The 21,633-nt window shown below is 38.4% G+C and overlaps 1 protein-coding gene across 5 annotated transcripts in view; it reads right to left on the reverse strand.

Moving 5' to 3' along the window:
* Positions 1-732: 732 nt before the first annotated feature.
* APBA1 (amyloid beta precursor protein binding family A member 1) overlaps positions 733-21,633 on the reverse strand; it is a 98,492-nt gene continuing 77,591 nt past the window's right edge. For 4 of the 5 annotated variants that reach the window (XM_074812533.1, XM_074812535.1, XM_074812536.1 and 1 more), the window contains 8 exons: positions 17,070-17,102; positions 15,888-15,974; positions 15,115-15,300; positions 11,476-11,655; positions 10,480-10,692; positions 6,340-6,459; positions 5,535-5,675; positions 733-4,142 (listed from right to left, as the gene is read on the reverse strand). In XM_074812533.1, the coding sequence (XP_074668634.1) occupies positions 4,071-4,142; positions 5,535-5,675; positions 6,340-6,459; positions 10,480-10,692; positions 11,476-11,655; positions 15,115-15,300; positions 15,888-15,974; positions 17,070-17,102 (1,032 nt within the window). In that variant the 3' untranslated portion in view covers positions 733-4,070. The remainder of the gene's footprint in view (positions 4,143-5,534; positions 5,676-6,339; positions 6,460-10,479; positions 10,693-11,475; positions 11,656-15,114; positions 15,301-15,887; positions 15,975-17,069; positions 17,103-21,633) is intronic. The other variant, XM_074812537.1, reaches the window with a different exon arrangement.

A 21,633-nucleotide genomic window follows, 5' to 3' on the forward strand; every position in this document is an offset into this window, starting at 1 on the left:
TTTAACCTTAGCACAGGCAGTCCCAGGATTTATTCTAAGTACAAACATATTACAATTCTACTTTTTATTTATTCAAATGGTATTAGGTCTTTAAGAATTATCCATGCTGATGACCTTTGAAGAAAAACAGTGGTTTCAGAAGTGACAGTAACTGTAAAGAATTTTTAGCAAGGCCTCATTTATGAAACAAGCATGTTTAAAGATATTCAGATAACTAAATAATATTTGTCACATTAAAGACATCATGAAATAACATATTTTTGGAAGATGCAGACATGGTGATGTTTCACATGGTAGAAACTGGGATGCAACCTTAGATAAGGAATCAGCTTCATTTAGGAGCACATGTCATTTATTACCTGAAAATGATGCTGTTAAAACAAAGTTAATAGCTTTGCTTCACATCTGCAGAACCACATGTAGTATTACTCCAGACTAAGTGGCAAAAGAGTAGTTCAGACACCTTCATGCATTCAGTTATTAGCAAGCCAACCTCTAGATCAGTATGAGCAAACTTTCAGCCTTGTCTGAGGTATTTGGTTTTGTATTTTATTGTTGCAAATCTTACAGACATTAGCGCTCTGTTAAATAAAGGAATGTAGCACAATAAATACATCACAACAAAATAGCTGGCCAGAAACCCCCCAACCTGCCCTACCCAAGACAAAAAGTCCACTCCACTCTCCCCTGCCCCGCCCACCCCCACCCCCCCCCACCCAATCAAATCAAACCACTGCAGTTTCATCAGAGGTCAGAGACCTGTGGCAAAAAACATCAGAGGAATTACATTCAGTAGATGTGCAGTATCAACATTCCAGGCTCACATATATTTATATATATATATTTATATTTATATATAGAGATCATTAAATGTTTACAAAGAACAATATTGTTACAAATACAATACTATACTTTTCCCAACGCTTTACAGTAATTTCTATTCACCCTCTTTACAGAACAATAGTACAACTTCATAGTCTAGGTACTGTGCTAAATATATACAAGAGTTCTCAACCACATTGTTGTCTTCAGAAACACATTTCATTTAGAAAACAAGGAAAGCAAGCAAACCTGGAAATCCCAACTGAATCTCAAATTAAAACTAGATTCAAAACAAATGTGTGAAACTTGCTAATAAAAAAATTACAAGGGATATTTCATCCTTAATGTAAACACTTTAGAATTAATTAGACTGTATGAAGCAGCAAGGATGAAAAAGAATTCAGGTCTGTCACTGAAGAAGGAATGTGAACCAGCAGTCTGTTCCTTTGAATCTGTTAAAAATTCACATATGTAATCTAACAACTTGCTGCAATGGTCTAGAGAATTGCCAGCTTTCCCTTTCAAGCTCCTTTTTCTTGAAACTCTTTCCCTTCACAAAGTAAAATGGGATTGTTTACAAGACTGTTACCAGAAGTGTGCACATTCTATGGACCTCCCACTTCAGAAATCTTACGCACACACTGTAATTGGAAAAAATGAGATTTTTTTGTAGACTCGGATCCTGCAAGCATTCACTTGCTTAATGTTAAGGACCTATCTACCATGAACTGTTCAAGCACTCAGGCACCAGTAACTTCACAGAATCTTGGCTTCAAGATTTTCAAAGAGAGTTGTTTCATCTCTAAATACATCTGCATGTTCAGGTCTTCATCATTTCCCAGTGAAGCGAGTTAAAGACCCCACCACATAAGCTGGACAGAACCACAGAAACAAGTGAAGCTGAGAGAGTAAACATGACAGGAACCAGAACTGTAACTGTGTCTTCAAGAGTTCACTATGTTTCCTCAGGCAATTTATGGAAAGGCTGCACTGTATATAATCTTCTAAATTGTACACGGTTATATATCATATTTACATATATTACTATATATATGGAAAGTTCTGAAAAAAAAGTTCAAATGATCATAAATCAGATTTCTAGAGTTAAACAATATACCCACAAGTCATTCACTATCTAGTTGCATTAGTCAGGCAGCAGAGATAAGTACTAACCTGGAATACTAACACCGCTCTCTTGTGCAATCTGCTATTCTGGAGATTTGGATTAAATTATATAACAACAAGAACTGCCATAAAATCAAGTCATCATACATTAATCTCAACACTAAAACATACTCACTTACTACAATAGTTTATGCACCACTTCATTATCTCCCTTAAATATTTACTGCCCACTGAAATACAAAGCTTATTGTCTACCTCTGATCAGCCCATGGACATCCATGATTTATGAAAGCCAAAAATGGACCTCTGGCAAGAGGGCTCAACAGCTCTCAGCAGTGTCTGCATGTACACTTTCTACACACACACGCATCCACTTCCATGAATCTCTGTAGCAATGTCTAGGTATCATTACTAGACTGCAAACAATGCTTCCATCGCACAGTCCACCCCACAATAATGGAGAAATAAGTGACTATGACCAGCAGCACATTTGCAAAGCAGAAGTGGTGTGTGGCCTGCTCTTGTTTTCATCTCACTGAGCCCTTCTATCACAGTAAAACACAGCACAAACTATTTTTTTAAAAGAAATCAACATACTAGCCCAGACTAAATGCATGGCTCAATTTCAGCATAAACACCAGTATACAGTCCTGGTAAAAAATAACTACAGAGAATGGAGAATTTTCCTTTCACTAGGAAGAAAAAACACTGCTGCTTCTTTTTTTTTCCCTTCTTCAAAAAAAACAACCAACCCAACCCCCTTTTCCCCTTTTGTCTCTAGCATGCAAGTTAGAGGCCAATCATATCCTAGATTTCATACATCCCTAAAGTTTTATCATCTTCATATAAGTGCATATAGTACACGCATATCCCCTTTAAGTGCCATACATATTGAAAAAAAATCACAAGTTAAATTATATTACAAAATAAATAAGTTTATTCCCACCTCAACACTCCCACCATTATCTATATCATGAACTAAAGAGAAAGTCAATAAAATGAGACATGTCTTTGGACAAAAATATATGTTAAAACTGGCTCAGAGAACAAAATTACTTAGAATAGTCTGCAGATCTCTTATATTCAAACTTCATAAATAGCAAGCACAATTTTAAAAATGTCTATATACACCGGCACACATGGCTGTGTGCACCAAATTCAGAATTAAGAGCCTAGAAAAAGTGTAGCTATTCAGGAAAGCCCCTCACTATTTCTGTATTGTAGATATTTAAAGATCCTGCCCCCCTCCTTTAACCTCTAAAATAGGCAAGGGACTACAAAAGACATGTTGCATTTAAAAACAAAGTAGAAGAAAGCAAAGACTTAGAAACCTGGGGGCAGAGAGGGTGAGGCAGCTGTAAAAAAAACCTCCCAAATTACCTAGTGTAAGTAATGCAAGTGTAACATGTTTCAGCAACTCACGGAGTACCTTTTGGGGTCCTACTACCATGAAGAACTGACAACAGAGGGGAATTAAAACATGTGTAGTAGCAAAGTCCATTCTACAACAGCAGCATTTACGGAGTCTTCATAAGCAGGTAATTCTTCCTGAGGGCAAAACTATCCTTTTGGACATAAACCTTTATATCCCTACAGACATAAACTTTTAATATTGAGCTCAGTGCCTATGGGAAAATAGGGCAAGAAAAGCAAAGTCACATGTAGGATATCCAAAAGAACACTTTGCATCCTGTACTTTTATCTGTTTGGTAAAGACATCTTTCATTCAGTAACATTTAATTTACTCAGTTTGTCAAATTATAGCCACAAAAATAAAACTGATTATGTAGCATGAAGCAGAGTTAATCTTCTTTGAGAATCCTGCTGTGAACAATGCTGCTGTTATTTCCTGTTTTGCATGTGGAACTGCATGAAGTTTCACTTCTAAAAAGATGCAACCAAAATAGTCCCATAGATATATTTCGCCGCTTCCCAAAATAGAGGGAAATGGTGGGGAGAAGAGGAAAAAGGGAGAGAGAAGAGAGAGACAGTGTGTTTGTGCCTGTGAAGGGGAGAGGGAGAGAGAGAAATGTCTCTGCAGACACAGAAATGCAGCACTAGAGAGACAAGCACTAACGAGGAAAAACATCCTCCATGCACATCGTGATGCTGAGGTGTCAGCTTTAGATGTAAACTGGTTGCTCTTGCGCAGTCAACAGTCTGTACATGGCAGCTGGCATAGTCTTCATATGAATCTAGAAGAAATACAGCAAGTTAATCAATGTTCCTAACATGCATACTACAACAGAGCACTGGTGAAGGAACTAGCTAAGGTCATGAAGGACAGAAGGGAAAGGTAAAACCTGAGAGTTTTCACACCCCTATTGAAGTATTGCAGGTGGTAGTTTTATGAAACAGTCTGTTTAATATCAGTGAATGACCTAAAGTTGTGGACGCTTTGTATTTTCAAATTAGGGTTCTTCTAAAACATAAAGAACTATGGGTAAATAATAAACAAAGGTGTGCTGGCTCGCTCTCACTTCCACTTTTTAGATTTGAATAGTAACAGGCTAATAGAGGTAGAATCACAGAATTACGGAATAGTTCGAGTTGGAAGGGACCTTTGAAGATCATTTAGTCCAATCCCCCTGCTGTGGGCAGGGGACATCTTTCACTAGATCAGGTTGCTGAAAGCCCCATCCAACTTTGAACACTTCCAAGAATGAGGCACCCACAACTTCTCTGGGCAACTTGATCCTGTGTCTCACCACCCTCACCATAAAAAATTTCTTCCTTATGTTCAATCTAAATCTACCCTCTTTCAGATTAAAACTGCTGCCCATTGTCCTGTCACTGGAGGCACTGGTAAAAAGTCTCTCTCCATCTTTCTTAGAAGTCCTCTTTATATATTGAAAGGCTGCAGTAAGGCTCCCCCAGATTCTTCTCTTCTCCAGGCTGAACAACCACAACTCTCTCAGCCTTTCGTCACAGGAAAGGTGTTCCAGCCCTCTGATCATTTTTGTGGCCCTCCTCTGGACTCACTCTAACAGGTCGATGCCTTTCTTGTGCTGCGGACCCCAGAGCTAGACACAGTACTCTGGGTGGGGTCTCACGAGAGTGGAGTAGAGGGGGAGAGTCACCTCCCTCAACCTGCTGGCCACGCTTCTTTTTATGAAGCCCAGGATACAGCTGGCTTTCAGGGCTGCAAGTGCACATTGCTGGCTCATGCCCAATTTTTCATCCACCAGTATCCACAAGCCCTTCTCCACAGGGCTGCTCTCAATCCCTTCACCACCCAATCTGTACTGCTGTTGGAGATTGCGCCGACCGAAGTACAGGACCTTGCATTTAAGCCTTGTGGAACTTCATGAGGGTCACATGGGCTCATTCCTCAAGCCTGTCAAAGTTCCTCTAATGGCATCCCTTTCCTCAAGCGAATCAACTGCACCACTGAGTTTGGTGTTATCCACAAACCTGCTGCAGGTGCTCTCAATCCCACTGTCTCTGTCATTGATGAAGATATTAAAAAGTATTGGTCCCATTATGGTCCCTTGAGGGTCACCACTTGTTACTGATTTTCCACTGGTTTGTTAATGGTAACAGCAACGAACTATGTTGTATCGCCTAGACACATTGCCTGCTCTTACCTCACCAACAGCATTTGAGAGAATGTGAACAATTTTCTCATGGGGTGTTGCTACAACACTCTGTCCATTGATTTCAATGATCCGATGGCCGACACGCACACCTCCTCGCTCTGCTATACCTCCTCTCATAAGGCTGCAGATCTGGAACAGAAAGGACAAATTTATCAGGGTCTGGATAAGGAACAGAGGCTTTAGGTTATCCATTTTTGCCTGTAAACTATAAATCAACATTTAAACACAGAGGCTTGCAACAAATTCTAAAATGTAATCGATCACTGATTCAAAGTAAAATTTGTTAGTGACAAGTAACTACTGGATATTCTATTCCAAGAGCAGAACAAACTGTCAGAAAAGGCTGTCTGTTGTACATCACATGTGCTGTGGTTTGGAAATTTAAGAACGTATGAAAGACCACAGTTTAGCAATGTTCAGGATGCAGATGCCTTACAACAAGACAGGATCAACAACAGTTTTTTCTTTTGAGATCGTACAATGGCTTGGTTAGAGACATTAAAGATCCTGATTGAAAGCAGCCTCTGCTACACATTTTTGTTTCTCTAACCTAAACCAGCTTTTCTACTCCTCTGGCTGACTCTAAAGTTGTGAAGTAAGCAGAGTCAAAGACAAAAAATAACTCTGATTAACTCAGCTTTTATATCTTAGACTTAACACATATGCAAAGTCCTGTTTGCTCTAACGGAGAGAAAATGGCAGCTTCCCTCTTCCCACACTGAAACTTACCCACAAATGAGTAAGAAGTTTCATGTATATTAAAGCTTAACAAGAGAGTGTGAAAGCTACTTACAATCCCATTCTGCACACTGAAGCCCAACTGATATCTGAGGTCTGGTCTCCTGATCAAGACTGTGGTTACCGGAGGACACCTAACAATGTTCAGTTTAATCCGGGCCTGGTTTTTCAAACCCTGCGAAAAGAAATCACCATTAAAAATGCTGTCAAAGACAAAATATTTAACATAAGCACTGTGTGGGGAAAAAAGTGTTAAAGTATTGACATGGGAACAGCCCTGAACAAACTGCTCTTTGTATGCATTGTAACAGTATCTGATCACTGAATGCCAGACACAAGCATAATATTCACTGAAACGAGTGATAAAATATCATTTTTTTCTTACCAAGAAGCTGACACAGTTATTTTAAGAAAACTAGCTTCCTGTCTGCAATTTCTTCATTTGATAACACAAATCATGTACAAAAAGAATGTTGAACAGGTCTATACAGCTCACCAAAAAAGCCAAAGACTGTGGATGGGAAATAAAATTTTAGAGTAACTTACTATGATAGTTACAAATAAGTGGCTTCCCTAATGCGATATATTAAATTCTGTCAAGCAAATGGCAGGTCCTGCTCATATCATGCTTGCATAAGCAGTGGTCCTAAATTCTGTTCCTCCTCCCTTCTAAATGAGTTATATCACATTTGTCATGAACTCCTTGCTACCAGGAGAAAATTGAAGGAGGAAAATTTATTTTTACTGTCAGGGTGGTAAAACACTGCAACAGATTACTGAGAGAGATTGTGGAGTATCCAGCTTTGGAGTTATTTAAACCCTAGTGGGCACTAAGCAACCTGCTCTACTTTGAACGAAAGTGTTGGTCTAGACCAGCTTCAGCAGTGACTGCCAGTCTCAGAGACTGATTGTATGGATCCATGAAAACTCAAATGTAAAAATGCAGATAACTTCAATCCGACCCCTTGTACAACTTCAAGCATTCAGAGCTCTTGGAGATTGTTAAGATATTTTTCTGAAATGCTTCATTCGCATCAAGGATTAGTCATAAATAAATAGATAAATAAAATCCATATCAAGAAAGAAATGCTTTATAAAGAATACAGCAACTTCCACCTTACTCAATACAACACCTATCAATTCCAGTACCTATTTCTGAATTCCTGTTATATGTACAATTGAAATCTGGGTCCCACTGCAACTAACAGGTGTCTGCACTGACTTCAAAAGGTTAATTCTGAAAAATATTTCCTACTACGCCTAAGGTAATACACTGAAGTCTCTACATCTAGTTTACTGCTGTTGATTCTGTTGAGCTAAAGTGTAGATTCAGCAGTGGCTTTAATAGCTAGACTGGCATCCTGCCAGGGTGAACTGCCTTAGAGTCTGTTTTCTTGTCAGTGCCTTAAACTGGATGCAATCATCACATGGGAAACAGCTGCTGTCACTTCCACACAGTGCTGAGCTCAGCTTGGCTCATTGTTGAAAGTGACTCCAAGAGAATGGGCATGTGAACACAAAATGACAAAGCACGTGGCTGTGGGAACCACCTCTACTCCCAGCAGAAAGAAGGTCTGAACTCCATCTCTTCCATGACTGTGGACTCCTGCACTCTGGTGAGGAGTGAGCAGCACTCCACACATGCTCAAGGGTCATTCATCTTCTATATGCAGGTCTTCACAACAACACACACTGTAGAAGACAGCAACTAGTCAACCTGTACTAAGCTGTGGGTACAATGTTTACTCAAAAGTCTGAGGGGCTTTTGCCTCAGCCTTCTAAATCCAGAACAGTAGGAGTTATGCAGAGTACTGGAGATGCCCATTTCTATGAGGAATTTAGGTGTCTAACTTCAGTGACCTGAGTTCACTCAAGTTACACGCCCTCAACAGAGTTGACATTACTGTGCTCTTACTTCCCTGACAAATATGCAAGTTATTTATATGTATTCCTTGAAAAAAAAGTAATATGGTCCCCAACAAATAGTTTTCAAATTTTACAGAAAATGCATATATTTCAAAAGTGGCTAATACCCAGTATTATGCAGACTGGTAATATCTGCTGATCAGAAACAAAACAATTCTATCATTTGACCAATTTATTTGCTTATCTATTCCCTGAGTCAGCTTCTGATAGTAGCTAGTACTAGATGCTTCTGAAGAATATACAATTAGGGAATAACCACCACATATGGAAAGCTTCTTCCAAGCTCTGTCAGTCTGCAACTGGTTTATGGTCAATTAGTAGCAGACATTACATCCATAACTGAAATTACCTTGAAGTGCTTGCAAAATATTCTTCTTAGCTACATAATATTGTCATCTTTTTATAGGAGTCCTTACAGCATACTAAAGAAATCTGAAATCCTGAGATATTTCTGCCACATTTAATTCAGTGGTATATATACTTGTTACCAGAAGTGCTATATGAAGAGCTCCAGATGTATGGTTATGAAGACCTGCAAACATAGAGATTATCTTCTCTTTAGAAAGACAAAATAAAAGGCTAGCAGTTCCTATGGCAACAGCAATAAGTATCAGTGAGGAAGGGAAAGATCTGCCAAAGCTGGAAATAGTGAAGCTGGTTGGTTGTCTTGAGAAAGTACAGATGAGCACAACAAAACTCCACCTGAAAAGGCTCTGAATCAAAGAATCACAGAATGGTTTGGGCTGGAAAGGATCCTAAAGATCATCTAGCTCCAACCCTTCTGCCATGGGCAGGGACACCTTCCACTAGGTCAGGTTTTTCAAAGCCCTGTCCAACCTGGCCTTGTACACTTCCAGGGAGGGGGCATCCACAACTTCTCTGGGCAACCTGTCCCAGTGTCTCCCACCCTCACAGGAAAGGATTTCTTCCTTATATCTAATTTAAATCTACCCTCTTCCAGTTTAAAACTGTTACCTCTTGTCCCATCACTACAATCCCGGACTCATAATAACTAATCACAGTTTTAGAAATAAAATTGACATGGGATAGGAAACAAGTATGGCTAACATGAAAAGCCTAAATTTGCAGGGAGTTTTGTTCCACTGAAGCTGGCACAAAGATATTTAATATGATTACTTTTTTCCTTCCCTCACAAATCTAAGACTGTTTTTAGTATGCTACACTTCCAGGCTATCATTTCTACTCACTGCATCTAAAATGGCTGGTTCAGTAACTTATGCATCTATTACTCATCACAACTCAGTATAAAACATTTTTGGAAACCAGAATAGTAAGTCTTTATAGCAAACGTCTTAGTTCAAATAAGAAACTAATCTGTGGACAAAAAAAAAAAAAAAAAAAAAAAATCTACTTTACTTTGTAAATTTACTTTGTAAATGCAAAATTTACTTTACAATTTAAAAAAGTACAAAATGCAAAAAAACCCGTATTACATAATACAACTTGTTACCAGAAAGTTGCCTAAATAAATAAGTTTAACAGGCATATTCCCAGAAATCAGAGAAGGATTTCTGTATAGCGCACCACCAGCATTACATTATATGTCTACATTTTTTGATCTGCAGGAGCTCTGTGGGGCTATTTTGATAAATAATAAAGTCCATATAACTTCATCTCAAACATTCCCTAGTGATGCATCTTTACAGCTCTTGAAACTCTGATGTTAAAATACCTATTCCCTTGTATGCTACAGCTACTTCAGACACTGTTCAGTTCCAGTTGACCTGCGTGCTTTTTGCAGTCACACACTTTTCTGACAAACAGAATAAAGCTCTTCTAATTAAAATCTCCCATTTAGCCAAGTGAAGAGAAGCATCACACTCTCAAATAACTCAGGCAAAGTTTCTACAGAGGATAAGTACATCTTTAATTCAAAGTTTAAAAGTTTTAAAAACCGTTATAAACAAAATGCAAAACATCAGCTCTAGTTCAGTCAGATACTAGGAGGCATTTAAACAGCTAATACGGCCTAAGACAACATTAGTCACATAAAATTTTAAGTGTGTATCTGGTAATATCTTCCTTCCGAACAAAATATTCTCTTGTGAAGTTCTGCACAGGGTCCTTGTCTATGTAAGCATGGAGGCAGAAAATTGGTGTAGCATAATTCCCACTGTAATTTAAAGACCATGAAACGGAAAGTGCTATACAAACATCTGGTAAGAATTCACTTAAGAGTTCTATACTTTCTGCTCTCCTGTTATGTAACCCTTTTAAAATGTGTAACTTTCAGAAACATTCTTCATACCTTTATAATGCTCTGACATGTTGAGAGTGGTAAACCAACCAAACTGGTCCCATTGATTGACATGATCTGGTCCCCTATATTCAGCTTCCCAGACTTCTCTGCTGGTCCTCCATGCATCATGTTGGCTATGATAACTGTAGGCAAAATGGATCCCCAGCCAGACTCCACAATGACTACACCTAGGATTTCTCCCTTTTGCTTTTCAATGTAAACCTGTAACATAACAAAAAGTGTTTCAAAAAAAAAACTTCTTCACAGCTATGGAACTAACATGCCCCCAGCCCCAAACATTTATATAACCAACAAAAACATATCTCTCCTTACTTGCAACCTGCCTTCCCAATTCAAAGGCAAAACAAACCAGGGCACAGATTTTGCTATATTTCATTTGTACTCAAACACGAAATAATCAGCACTACATAACAGATATTTTACTTAGCTCGAAACACCCCTCACAACTTATTTCTGCATATGAGCAGAGGAAACTGGAGTTGAAGAAACACTGGCGCCATGGGCTCAGTGACAAAGCTCAACAGGAAGAGATTGCAAGAGATTATGACTGTGGATTGGAAAACCACTAACTGTGTGTTCCAGTGGTGCAGTTTCATCTTTATTAAGCAAGCTGCAAATTCTTTCAGCAAATACAATTCTTTAAAATCTGGAATCAGCCATTTTCACAAACACCCATGCCTCTATAAATTTTACATTCTTTACTGTAATCTGTTGAATTATATTAACCTAAATTCATTTTCAAACATGTGTGAAAATTGTTTGGTAAACATAAATAGATGGTAAATCATTTCACTGCTGACAAATTTGGGTTCACTGTTTGCCTTTGAATCAGAACTGATGACAGGGTGTCCTACTTGGGAGGATATTCTAGTCTCACTGAGGTAATTTATAGGAAGTATTAATGGTTTCCTGATTTCTGCCAGCATGGGCCTGCAACTGGTACAGAGCAGCTTAATGTTGTTACAGAAAAAAAATGAGACATACATCTTTGCAGTTTTCAGATTTGGAGAAGTGAATCAGGTCATCATTGTACATGTCCTGGGTATTGAGCAAGTCACTATATTCCTTCTGGCTAAGGTCTTCTGGGTTGATTCCATTTGCCCTCAGAAATTCCTGGTAGGCCACACTAAATGCTTGACCTATGGACTGTGCAATCAGCTGTGCCTGTAGCAGTTCCCAGAGAAGAGAAAAAAAAAAAGTGAAACATTCTGATGGTCTTGTCCACTGACACTTTCTCTGTTACAATCACAGTGTAAAATGAATCATCAAGTTGATGAACCTACAATTTACTGCAAACCAGTTTAAAAAATATTTGTGCATTAAAAATTAATTTAGAAGACCCACAAAATGTCAACACATTCATCTGTGCCATGAATACAGCTTGGTAAGCAATTATAAATGAGAGATACAAATAAAGCCATCCTTTCACAGGTAAGAACTGATAATATAAATGTAAAGGTATACCCACTGCAGTGACTGTAGCTTGCACCTACAATTCTTCCTACATGTGCAGCTCCCAGATGGCTCTCCCTTCTAGCAGAGGCAATGCCATTCTCTGACAAGCCAGCAGTGAAAATGAAAATGTCTACTAGAAAACACACAACCACTCCTTTTCTTACACTCCTTTAAAAACATCATGTCCATATTGGCTGCTTCTACCTCAGTCTCAGATGAAACATGAAAAAGGCAGAAACTAGTGACTGGATCCAGGCCTTGAAGCAATTGGAAGTGGTCACACACATCTCCTTCTCCACTGTCCTACCTCCTTCAATCTCTCTCCCCTACACTGCTTGTTTCCCTCCCTCCAACTCCCATGACTTTTCCAGTTTCCTGCCCTTTTCCTTCTCAGCCTGTCCTTTGTGTGCACTCTCTTGCATCTGCAGCTTCCCATAGCCTTCTCTGCACCTAAGGCCACCAAATGCACCACTCACTACAGTGCATTGCTCCCATTCTTGAGCTGTTCTACATATGCAGCAGTGGGAGAGAGACTGGGCCCAAGGCAGACATGGAGAAAACTCTGTGTCATGCATAGTGGGGAATGCCGCTGGAAACAGCAGACCAGAGGGATGCCTCCCTTTGAGGTAGTATGAGACAGGTAACGGACAGGAGAGGAAAGCAGCACAGCATGATGCAGAGTACTGCTGTGCATAACTGGAGCGATATGTGCAGCAAGCACTGTGTAGCGCACAGGAGTTGCCCATGATATGTACTGGAACAGTCCCTTGGAGCACAGTGTGGGCTGTGGTGAAGGGAGCAGAGAGAAGAGGAGAGTTCCACAGCTGACAAGGTAGGCCTGAGGGAGTGCTGATGGTGAATGAATACTGCTGAGGTGTATTTTTATACAGCCTATCAGCTGTATTTAAAGTCCATTTTAGTCCCTAATAAAGGAAAGGTTCCCAACCCTGAAATAAAAAGTTGATTGTACCTTAAAAGCAACTCAAACTAGCGCTAAACCTGCTGATGAGAACAGCATGATTGCTGGTGCTGAAAAGGCCAATATCTAGATTGGCAGTATTTTACCAATGCTCAGATCAACCTAGTTTTGACAGCAAGAACAAGAAAACAAGAAAATGGGAAAACTACACCTCCATAGCTCAGCAACCTAAGTGAGGAGATAAACGTCAACTTTACATTCATACACATGTATCTTCTCTCCAGGAAGAGACCAACTCCCATTTAGAGACCCAGCATTTGGACACGTCACTGGGGTTCAGCTCATTTGAAGATCCATCTCTAAATAAAGTTGAAAATCTGGTGCCGTCCTCCTTAGAAAAGGACTCTTCCAATCAGAAACACGTTCTGGCCAACACCTGCTTGAGGGCTTACAGCTTCTTTGTCAGTTACTAAGTAAATTCTTCTAAATAGCCAGCTGTCCCAGAAGAAAAGGTGACAATGATATAGACATGACTTTTATAATATAAACAGGCTGTAGTACCCAACTGGATGTAAAAGATCTTTGAAGCTGACATCTCCTTGCTGCTAATAGGTGCTACAGTGTTTCCATTCTAACTCTTTTAGTCATTTGGGTATTTGAGATAAATTTTGCAAGCTATTTGTGAACTATACCATGACTAAGGAGAGCTGATGTAATCTCCTGCAATTTCTCAGCATATTTTCATAAAATGCTTTTATTGGATCTACAGGCATCTACTTTTCAGGCCAACATCTAGTTGCATAGGGAGGATCACATCTGACACCAATATGGGCTGATCCAAACAACCACAGAAAGTAATGTCAGTGATCCCCAAAAGAACAGATTCCAGCTAGCCAAAGTATTAATAGTAGCCTGTGAAACAGATCTAGGAAGTCTGGATCATAGTCAGACCTCCACATGCTGAAGGAAAGTAAGCCCCATCTCTGGCCTCTGACAGTTTGATTTTTGCTTTTTCAGCTGGGCAGTAAGAGAACTAGCAGTGTCCAAACTTGTGACTAGAAATACAGGAACAGCAGCCTCAAAGTGGGCAGCATATCAAATGATATTAAGCCAAAAGACCACTACTCTCTACTTAACACCAGTTTCTTGAAAGGCTTTGCATAACTGGCTTACATGTTAGTTTTGGGGGAAAAAAATCCAATTTTTTATGCTCTCTGTCAAAATTTTGGTAGAGGATTACTTCTATCAGTACTCTTGCCCCTACTTTTTAACCTCAACCTCAGCAGTGGGTCATATATGTACATGCATCTTCAACCAGATAATTTATCCAGACATGGGTTTAGAACAGATTCATCACTACATAAAATCAGCTGCTTATTCAAGAAAACCTTCCCATGTCAAAGTCCTTGCTGATATACTGTAGAGTGGAAGAGATATGAGTATTTTATAAGACACTGGTATTTTCCCCTTACTTCTCTTAAGTAATGCTCTGCTATTCGGAGGGCTTAGAACTGAGATTTTCTTATTTTCCCAAATTACTAGGGCTAACTTGATTATGATCTTGACAACTACATATCTAGCCACTTCATCTGAGATGTTTGATTTTACCTTTCAGTTACTGAGCTTAAAAAAGTGCATAAAATCAGCAAGTTATGCATATTGATTGTGAAAACAGGATATCAAGTCCTATATAAGGTAAATTAGTAACCTGCATAGACTAAAATTTACTCAGATCTGCCTCTATTCAGCATACTTTTGGTTTGCTGGAATTATCAATTTTGCTGGCTTTTTGATATGATGGCAGCAACTACTCCCCAACACAACTCTACTCCTCAAAGGGAAAAAAAAAAACCTCACACCTTTACCTTTCTAGTATGTATCAATGATTGATCCTTGATGCAAAATTTGGGATTAGAATTTCCCTAGGAAAATAAGCATCTCTGATAGATTTCCACTCTGACATGCAGAATCTAAGCTGCTATTTGTAAGCTGTGGCAACTGGATCCTCCTCTCATTGTTACTGGAAGGCACTGAAGGAGCTTAAAAATGTGAAGCATTTCTATAAACACCGATTTTGTGAGTAAAATGTCAGGTCCAAACATGCAAACAGAAGGCAAGTTCCTCTGCTTAGATTAAATATTTGGTTGCAGTTAAAGAACAAACAGGACCACTTGCAATGGACTTCAAGCCTACCAAAATATGCTTACATTTCCACCCCTAGAAAATTACAAGACAGAGTAATTGCTCACATCCTCAGACTCAAAGACATGACAAATCATTTTGTACTGCCTCTTTCCGTCTTGGGAAGGGTGAGATGCTTCCACATTATCCTGGGAGTTAGACCGTGGCATTCGCCTACGAGCCATCAAAACAACTATATTTCCTATATCTGCAATGTAAGAAATGGTCCGCAGCGGATGATCCATCATGGTTTCCTGGGAATACAAAAAACAACGTGAGCAGCTGTTTCAACAAAGTTCTTATTGCACACCTAGTATTATGCAGACAAACAACAATGTAAGATTTTTGTTAAGTGAAGTCTGTAATACCTGTCATGCATGAAGGGAGATGCCAATAGAAAACAAGAGCTTCACTTTCCAAAAGTAAAGCAAAGAGCAAGTTTTACAAATTAAAGTTGCACTTTCTGTGGCAAAGCACATAAAGACCTCAATATCAGAACCTGAATATGCTGGGCATGTATGTGCAAAGGACTATGAACTTCAAATTATCACAACCAAACATTCTGGGCTACTCTGGGCACCATACTCAATGCATCATGGCTTCTAAGAAATAGATGACTGCAATTAGACTACCTGCACATTCTAATAATTTCTACAGTCAAACACACAGCAGAGTAATTGTATGTATGACATGGTTCTTGAACATGGATTTTTTACTAGGAAATCCTGTTGGGAAATACAAGAGCAAGCACTTTTTGAGGGACAAATTTTTGCAGGTAGGTGAAAGTTTATTTCAGTATAGCCTACTACCACAATACTGACAAAGGTGTCTTTGTCTATACCTGTGTGTCTGCATTCAGTACTTTTATCCTCTGTGTAGAAATGAAGAGATCCACTTCAGTCATGGGTTGAGATTCACCTTCTGGAGCCTGCAAATAAATGGACTAGAGTCAAACAAACACATCAGGTAACATACTTACCAATGACGTTAGCTCACAAACAGGGGTGCACTAAGACACAGTCACCAGAACAGCAATGCAAGATAGACTGCAGAAGCTAAACACAAAGATATGGAAACTATATACATATATGTGAAAGTGAGTTGGATATTATCTGAAAAATTCTTAACCCCATAAAAGCTTCCCTTGGTATTTTTCCTGATTCAGTAAAATTATACCTGACTGCAACATGAACTATACAAAGACTTCATGAAAATCAAAATGATTCTCTCATTTTCTCCACACTATGAATCCCACTTTAAGGAAGGTTTTTCACACAAGCCATAGAAAGGCCTAACGGCATCTCTTGCCTGAGGACTTTCTATATGAGCTAACAGTGACCACAAAGACCTGTGGAAAAACCTGTGCCACAGGTGGGTACAGCTTAAGCAATTCATAATGCAGTCCTGGTAAGAACACCGTCATAGTCAAACAACATACTCTTCAAGCACTAACCCACTGTAGAAGTCACATTTTGTTAACAGAAAGCAAACACTTGCAATTTTTTAATAAATTAGATTTGTTAAAAGTACTTAAAAACTTCATAAACAAAACTTATTACTAAGATGCGTCAATCTCAGCATATTACTGTGTGTATATACATAAACTTTTTTTCTTTTTTGCATCCAGCAATTTGACACGTCTGTGAATCAAACAAGGTACTCTTATAAAAAGATTAAAAAACCCTCCAAACTTAATTTTAGTCTATCATTTTACATAGTTAAAACCTTTGCCATGTTGGTCCTGTTTCTTTAGTATGCATTTTGGGTACTGCCTGTAACCATTTGATAAATCCAATCTTTATTCTATTTCTAACATGAGATGGCTAATGATAAGCAACAGAAAATGGCCAATCAGGTGACTGATTTCTGACAAATGTCAACTTGTATGGTGGCTCAGAAATAAATCTAAAAAAAACTTGCTGGATGCAGAAAATAAAAACTCGAAATAAAAAGAAAAGCAAAAAAACATCCCAGAAAACAAAAGAACAGGCATAACATCAAGCTGATGGAGTTTGTACTGCACCTTCTTCCTGCTTTTGGCTAATTTCTGGGCCATCTGCTTAGCATGGAACAAACAGAGACAGGAGAATAGTTAGAGAAGAACTTACAGAGACTCCAAGTCAAGAAGAAATCTGCCTGCTAATGCCAGGGCTCACAGACTACTAGCTGTTCTAAATTAGCTCCTGCTTAGATTAGTTTCCTCCTTTTCTTTTTGGCTTAAAAAAGAAAAAATCACGTTTAGCACAAGTACTTTAAAAAATGAAAAGAAACTGCACCAAAACAGTCAGGAAGAACACAAGAGGAATTTCTTTTTCTTTCATTTAAAATGTCACTTGAAACAAATAATTGTTTTTTAGCGTGGGTTTGTTTCTTGGGGCTTTTTTTAAGGAAAAAAAAATTGAGCTTCCGCTCATTTACAGCGGTGTAAACCATGATGTTACTGCTTTTGAAGCAACATCAGTGTAAAAGGTGAGAGAATAATCTTAACCATTACAGATTTTTCAGATCTAAAGAATTTAGATGCAAGTTTCCTAATGCTCTCATATTTAACCAGTCTTCAAAAAAATTACCTCCCTACAACGATGTTATTTTTTTCCTGGAAAAACAGTATGACAGAAGGTAAATTTCACCTCCATTTTCTCCTCCTTCTGTGCAAATATACCCATACCACTGTTAGCACTGCATATCTGGACAACAGTTTTTCCTGTGACTCCCGCACAAAGACATGTCCACATTTTTTGAAGGCAGCAGTGGAGCATGTACTTCAGTTCCACAAATAGGTCTCTTGTCACTGAGTAGTTTAACTGATTTACATCCAACTCATTGCAACAATCTGATTCCTTATGTGCTACTACTGTGGCAACAATAAAACCACAAATAAGCATCATTCTTACAGTCTTGCAACCATTAATTCAAACCAAGGTGAACCTGAACTTACAGACTTGCTTACTGAAGAAATGCAATACTCACCAGGCTGGCAGATATCCTTTTACTTCCAACAGTAACAGCCTCTTAACTAATTAAATTAACAGGTGTTCTTGTGGTAGGTAGGAAGCTTATTATTACAGGCTTCATAGAGATTTATGGCTAATTACTTTTACGAAGAACAAACAGGAGGCCTCAACCACAAGACACATCAAACGTTTTATACTGATGCTCACAACTTACATCTGTCAGGTTTCATCTAAACAAACCTGAAAGCAGCTACTGAAACTTCAGACTGTGCTGCTTATTTACAAATATAAACATTCTCACACTAGCTTTTAGTCACCTTTTTCAAATTAAGAAATATTTGATAGCCTGGTGACTGCAAACTATTGCAAAAGCAATTAGAACTGCCTCATGCTGCAGGCTCTTCATTATATTAATTTACGTTGATACTCAGAAATAATATACTCATCTTGAATAACTGCTGCCTGCCACACACTGGGCAAGGGGGAGACACTAATGAGACAGAGCATTTAAACTGCTTTCCAAAATCAAGCTCCCCTTTAGACAATTTCCCCCTCTCCCCAAGCTTTACAGAGTGAGGGACCTCACAAAAGAAGAAAAGCACAGGCCAAAAAGAAGAAAAAGGGGGAAAAAAAATCCTTGAGCTAGAGGTTTACAATGCAGAATCAAAGATTAATCAAAATACACTACCATTCAATTTATTGTATCTTCTGCTCTTGCAATGGAAGCATCTGGTCTTAGTAGTATTTTAGTTTTTTGAAGAATGACTTTCAAATATTTCATAAAACTAAGGTAATGACATGGAACAACCAATTTTAATAAGTGATTTAACATTGCACAGAAATGTCATAAAAGAAGCTATGGTCCATGAAAAAATAAATTAGGATAATTCTATGCAAGACACTTTATCAAACAAATCCTCTTTATGACCACATTATTTTGCTAATTTAGATTGAAAGATTCTTTCTATATTCTTAGAAAAACCAGAAACTACCTAATATAAGCCTTTTTTTTTTTTTAAATATACAGAGTCCAGGCTTTTTATTTAAGGTAAATGAAATGTAATTATGTACCTAGTAGCAATTTCCAAAATTACAAATTGTTAAAAACCAGCAAGCTTCCACTTTTGCTACAGGGATGTCTTAAATATAGTCAACCCATTTCGCCTCTACAAAAAATGTACTGCAACTCAGTGAACACCTAGATGACACTCAGTAAACAAAAATGTGCAGAATACTAAACTATTTCCACATATGTATTTTCTTACATTACATTCAGTAATTAAATCAGTTATCTAAAAATGTTCAAACCTGCCACATAGCTCAAAATCTGCTGATGAAAAATAAAAATGAAAGTTAATTGTTAGTTCACATGTGAAACGTAACAGCACAAATCAGCTGTGAATTTTAACCATGAACATCAACTTTTTCACTGTTACAAGTATTATGGATCCACTCCAAGTAAAATGTGAAAATATTTTTCTCCTGTGCTATCTGAAGAAATTATACTACAGTCTGAAAATGGTGAAATACCTTTTCTATTACTAAAAGTGACTCCCAGTGGAAATATGAAACAACAACTTTGACAAATGCCTTCAAAGCTGTGTATCTGTTTTAACTTAGGTAGACTTCACAGAGAGGAACGCCCAAGCAAGAAAACCCCCAACTCTTGTACTTTTAATGGAAGAGATGCTTATTTAAACAAGCAGCATGGAGAATTGTTTTCAAAATCTGTTCATATTCTAAATGAATGAATATGTGGTCTGAAGGTTCTGCTAAAGAAAGCATTATAGGAATTATTAGATTTAAAAGGAACACACTCATATGGAAGGTAAGGTACAACAGGCGTTAAACAAAGCTCTTCCCCCCTTTTTAAGGCTCTTAACTTCAAGTTTGCAAAGTTTTAAAAGCTCATTCTTAATTCATAACCTTTATTTTCTCTAACTACAGAGAAATGTTTCACATGTAACACCTAACACACTCCGTAAACAAACATGAGTGTGGCACAAGTATCATAGTCATTGTGCAAGCAATATTTTACACATTTGGGCTAAAGGCTATCTTATGCAATAATGAATCTGGCAGCAGGAACTCCAATAGTCATAATGAATTTCTCACTAAAAAAGTTTAAAGGCAATCAGCAACAAAACCAGCCAAAAACCAACCCTAATAAACCAAAAACCCTAAGGTGCAGGGAGGTATATTTTCATTGCCTGAGTTTCATCTAGAAGCAGAAAAGCAGGAACTGTCAAAGAAGTGTACAATGGTATTGTATGCCGTGCACTAAGGCAATAATTTTCTGAAATACACTTACAGTTTCAGAAAATTATGCACACCTGATAGGATTTTACCAGGTCAACAATGCAACTACTTAGGCCTCCATCCTGAGACAAATTTACTACAACCAAGAACATGCATGCCTGCTGATTTATATGGATGTACAAATCATGGGTTTTATGAGTGAAATGAGTTAAACAGATTTCTTCTGTTCCGAGGCACAGCAGTGCTGAGGCATAACAGAATCCTCAGAAAGAACTTTATTTTGTTAATGAATTTCTAAGAAATACATTTAGTATCAGAGGAAGATTCGACACTCTCATACGTCATAGGCCTGCTTTGAATCAATTCTGTTCCAAGTTTCTCTAACACATCCCCTCAATCTTCGCCTATTGGTCCTCCCACACAAGCTTTACCTCCTAGGTGCAAACTTCCTGTCCAGCCCCAGGTTCAAATTCTACTCACAATATCAGTTTCCTGTGACAGCTGATGCTAATCTTTCCTTTCAACCTCCAGTGATGCATCCGTCCTAGATCCAGCCCCACTGAAGCTCTTATTTCTCTCCCTTCTCTACCCTACCTTTAGTTTCCTGTGCATTCAAATCAGACAACTTTTCTACCATGTGGCCAAGCATCAGGAAAGAACACACGGGGACTACCAAACAGAGAGGCACAGCCTTACTTGCACCCAGAGCAGGAAAGAAGTAGACTCTGTAAGGGAAAGTCTCCACTGTAGCTTTGGGAAGAACCCACCAAGACCTGCCAGGGTTGAGAAAGCTGAGTGAAAAATCTTTTAAAAGAAAGTCACTGAAACCAGCATCTCCCATGAACACAGAGGAATCCTTCTTTTTCAAAAGGCTCAGTAGTTGCTTAAGTTTGTGGAAACTTCTACAGAGACGACAGAAGATGACTTATCTGTATCAGAAAGGCTACATCCCTGCCTCCTCTAAAATACTAGAGTGATTTTCAAAGACAAGGTTACAAGAACTTATGTATTTCAGCATCAGCAAAATTACAATTTCTGGAAGTGTTTCAATGGTTCTAGCTGGAGCTTTCCTGTCAAAGTTTCAAAGGTTCTAGTTGAAGCTTCCCTGTGAAAGTTTCATACACAGACCGAATTGAACACCTGGCATGGAAAACATTGGAATAAATAACAACAGCAGGAAGCATCAGTTGACCTTAATAAACAGTGCTATTGGCCTTACTGACAACATGCTGTCTCTCATCCTCTCTCTTTTATACAATTGCATGCAGAGTCTGAGTTGAAATCCAAAATAAACTATACAAAAGAACAACACACAAACATTAAACTAAAGAAAACTTTCAGGTGAGATTGTGTTGGTTAGCTGAATTAGCAGAA

The sequence above is a fragment of the Strix aluco genome, chromosome Z (assembly GCF_031877795.1).
Source record: "Strix aluco isolate bStrAlu1 chromosome Z, bStrAlu1.hap1, whole genome shotgun sequence".
NCBI lineage: Eukaryota > Metazoa > Chordata > Aves > Strigiformes > Strigidae > Strix > Strix aluco.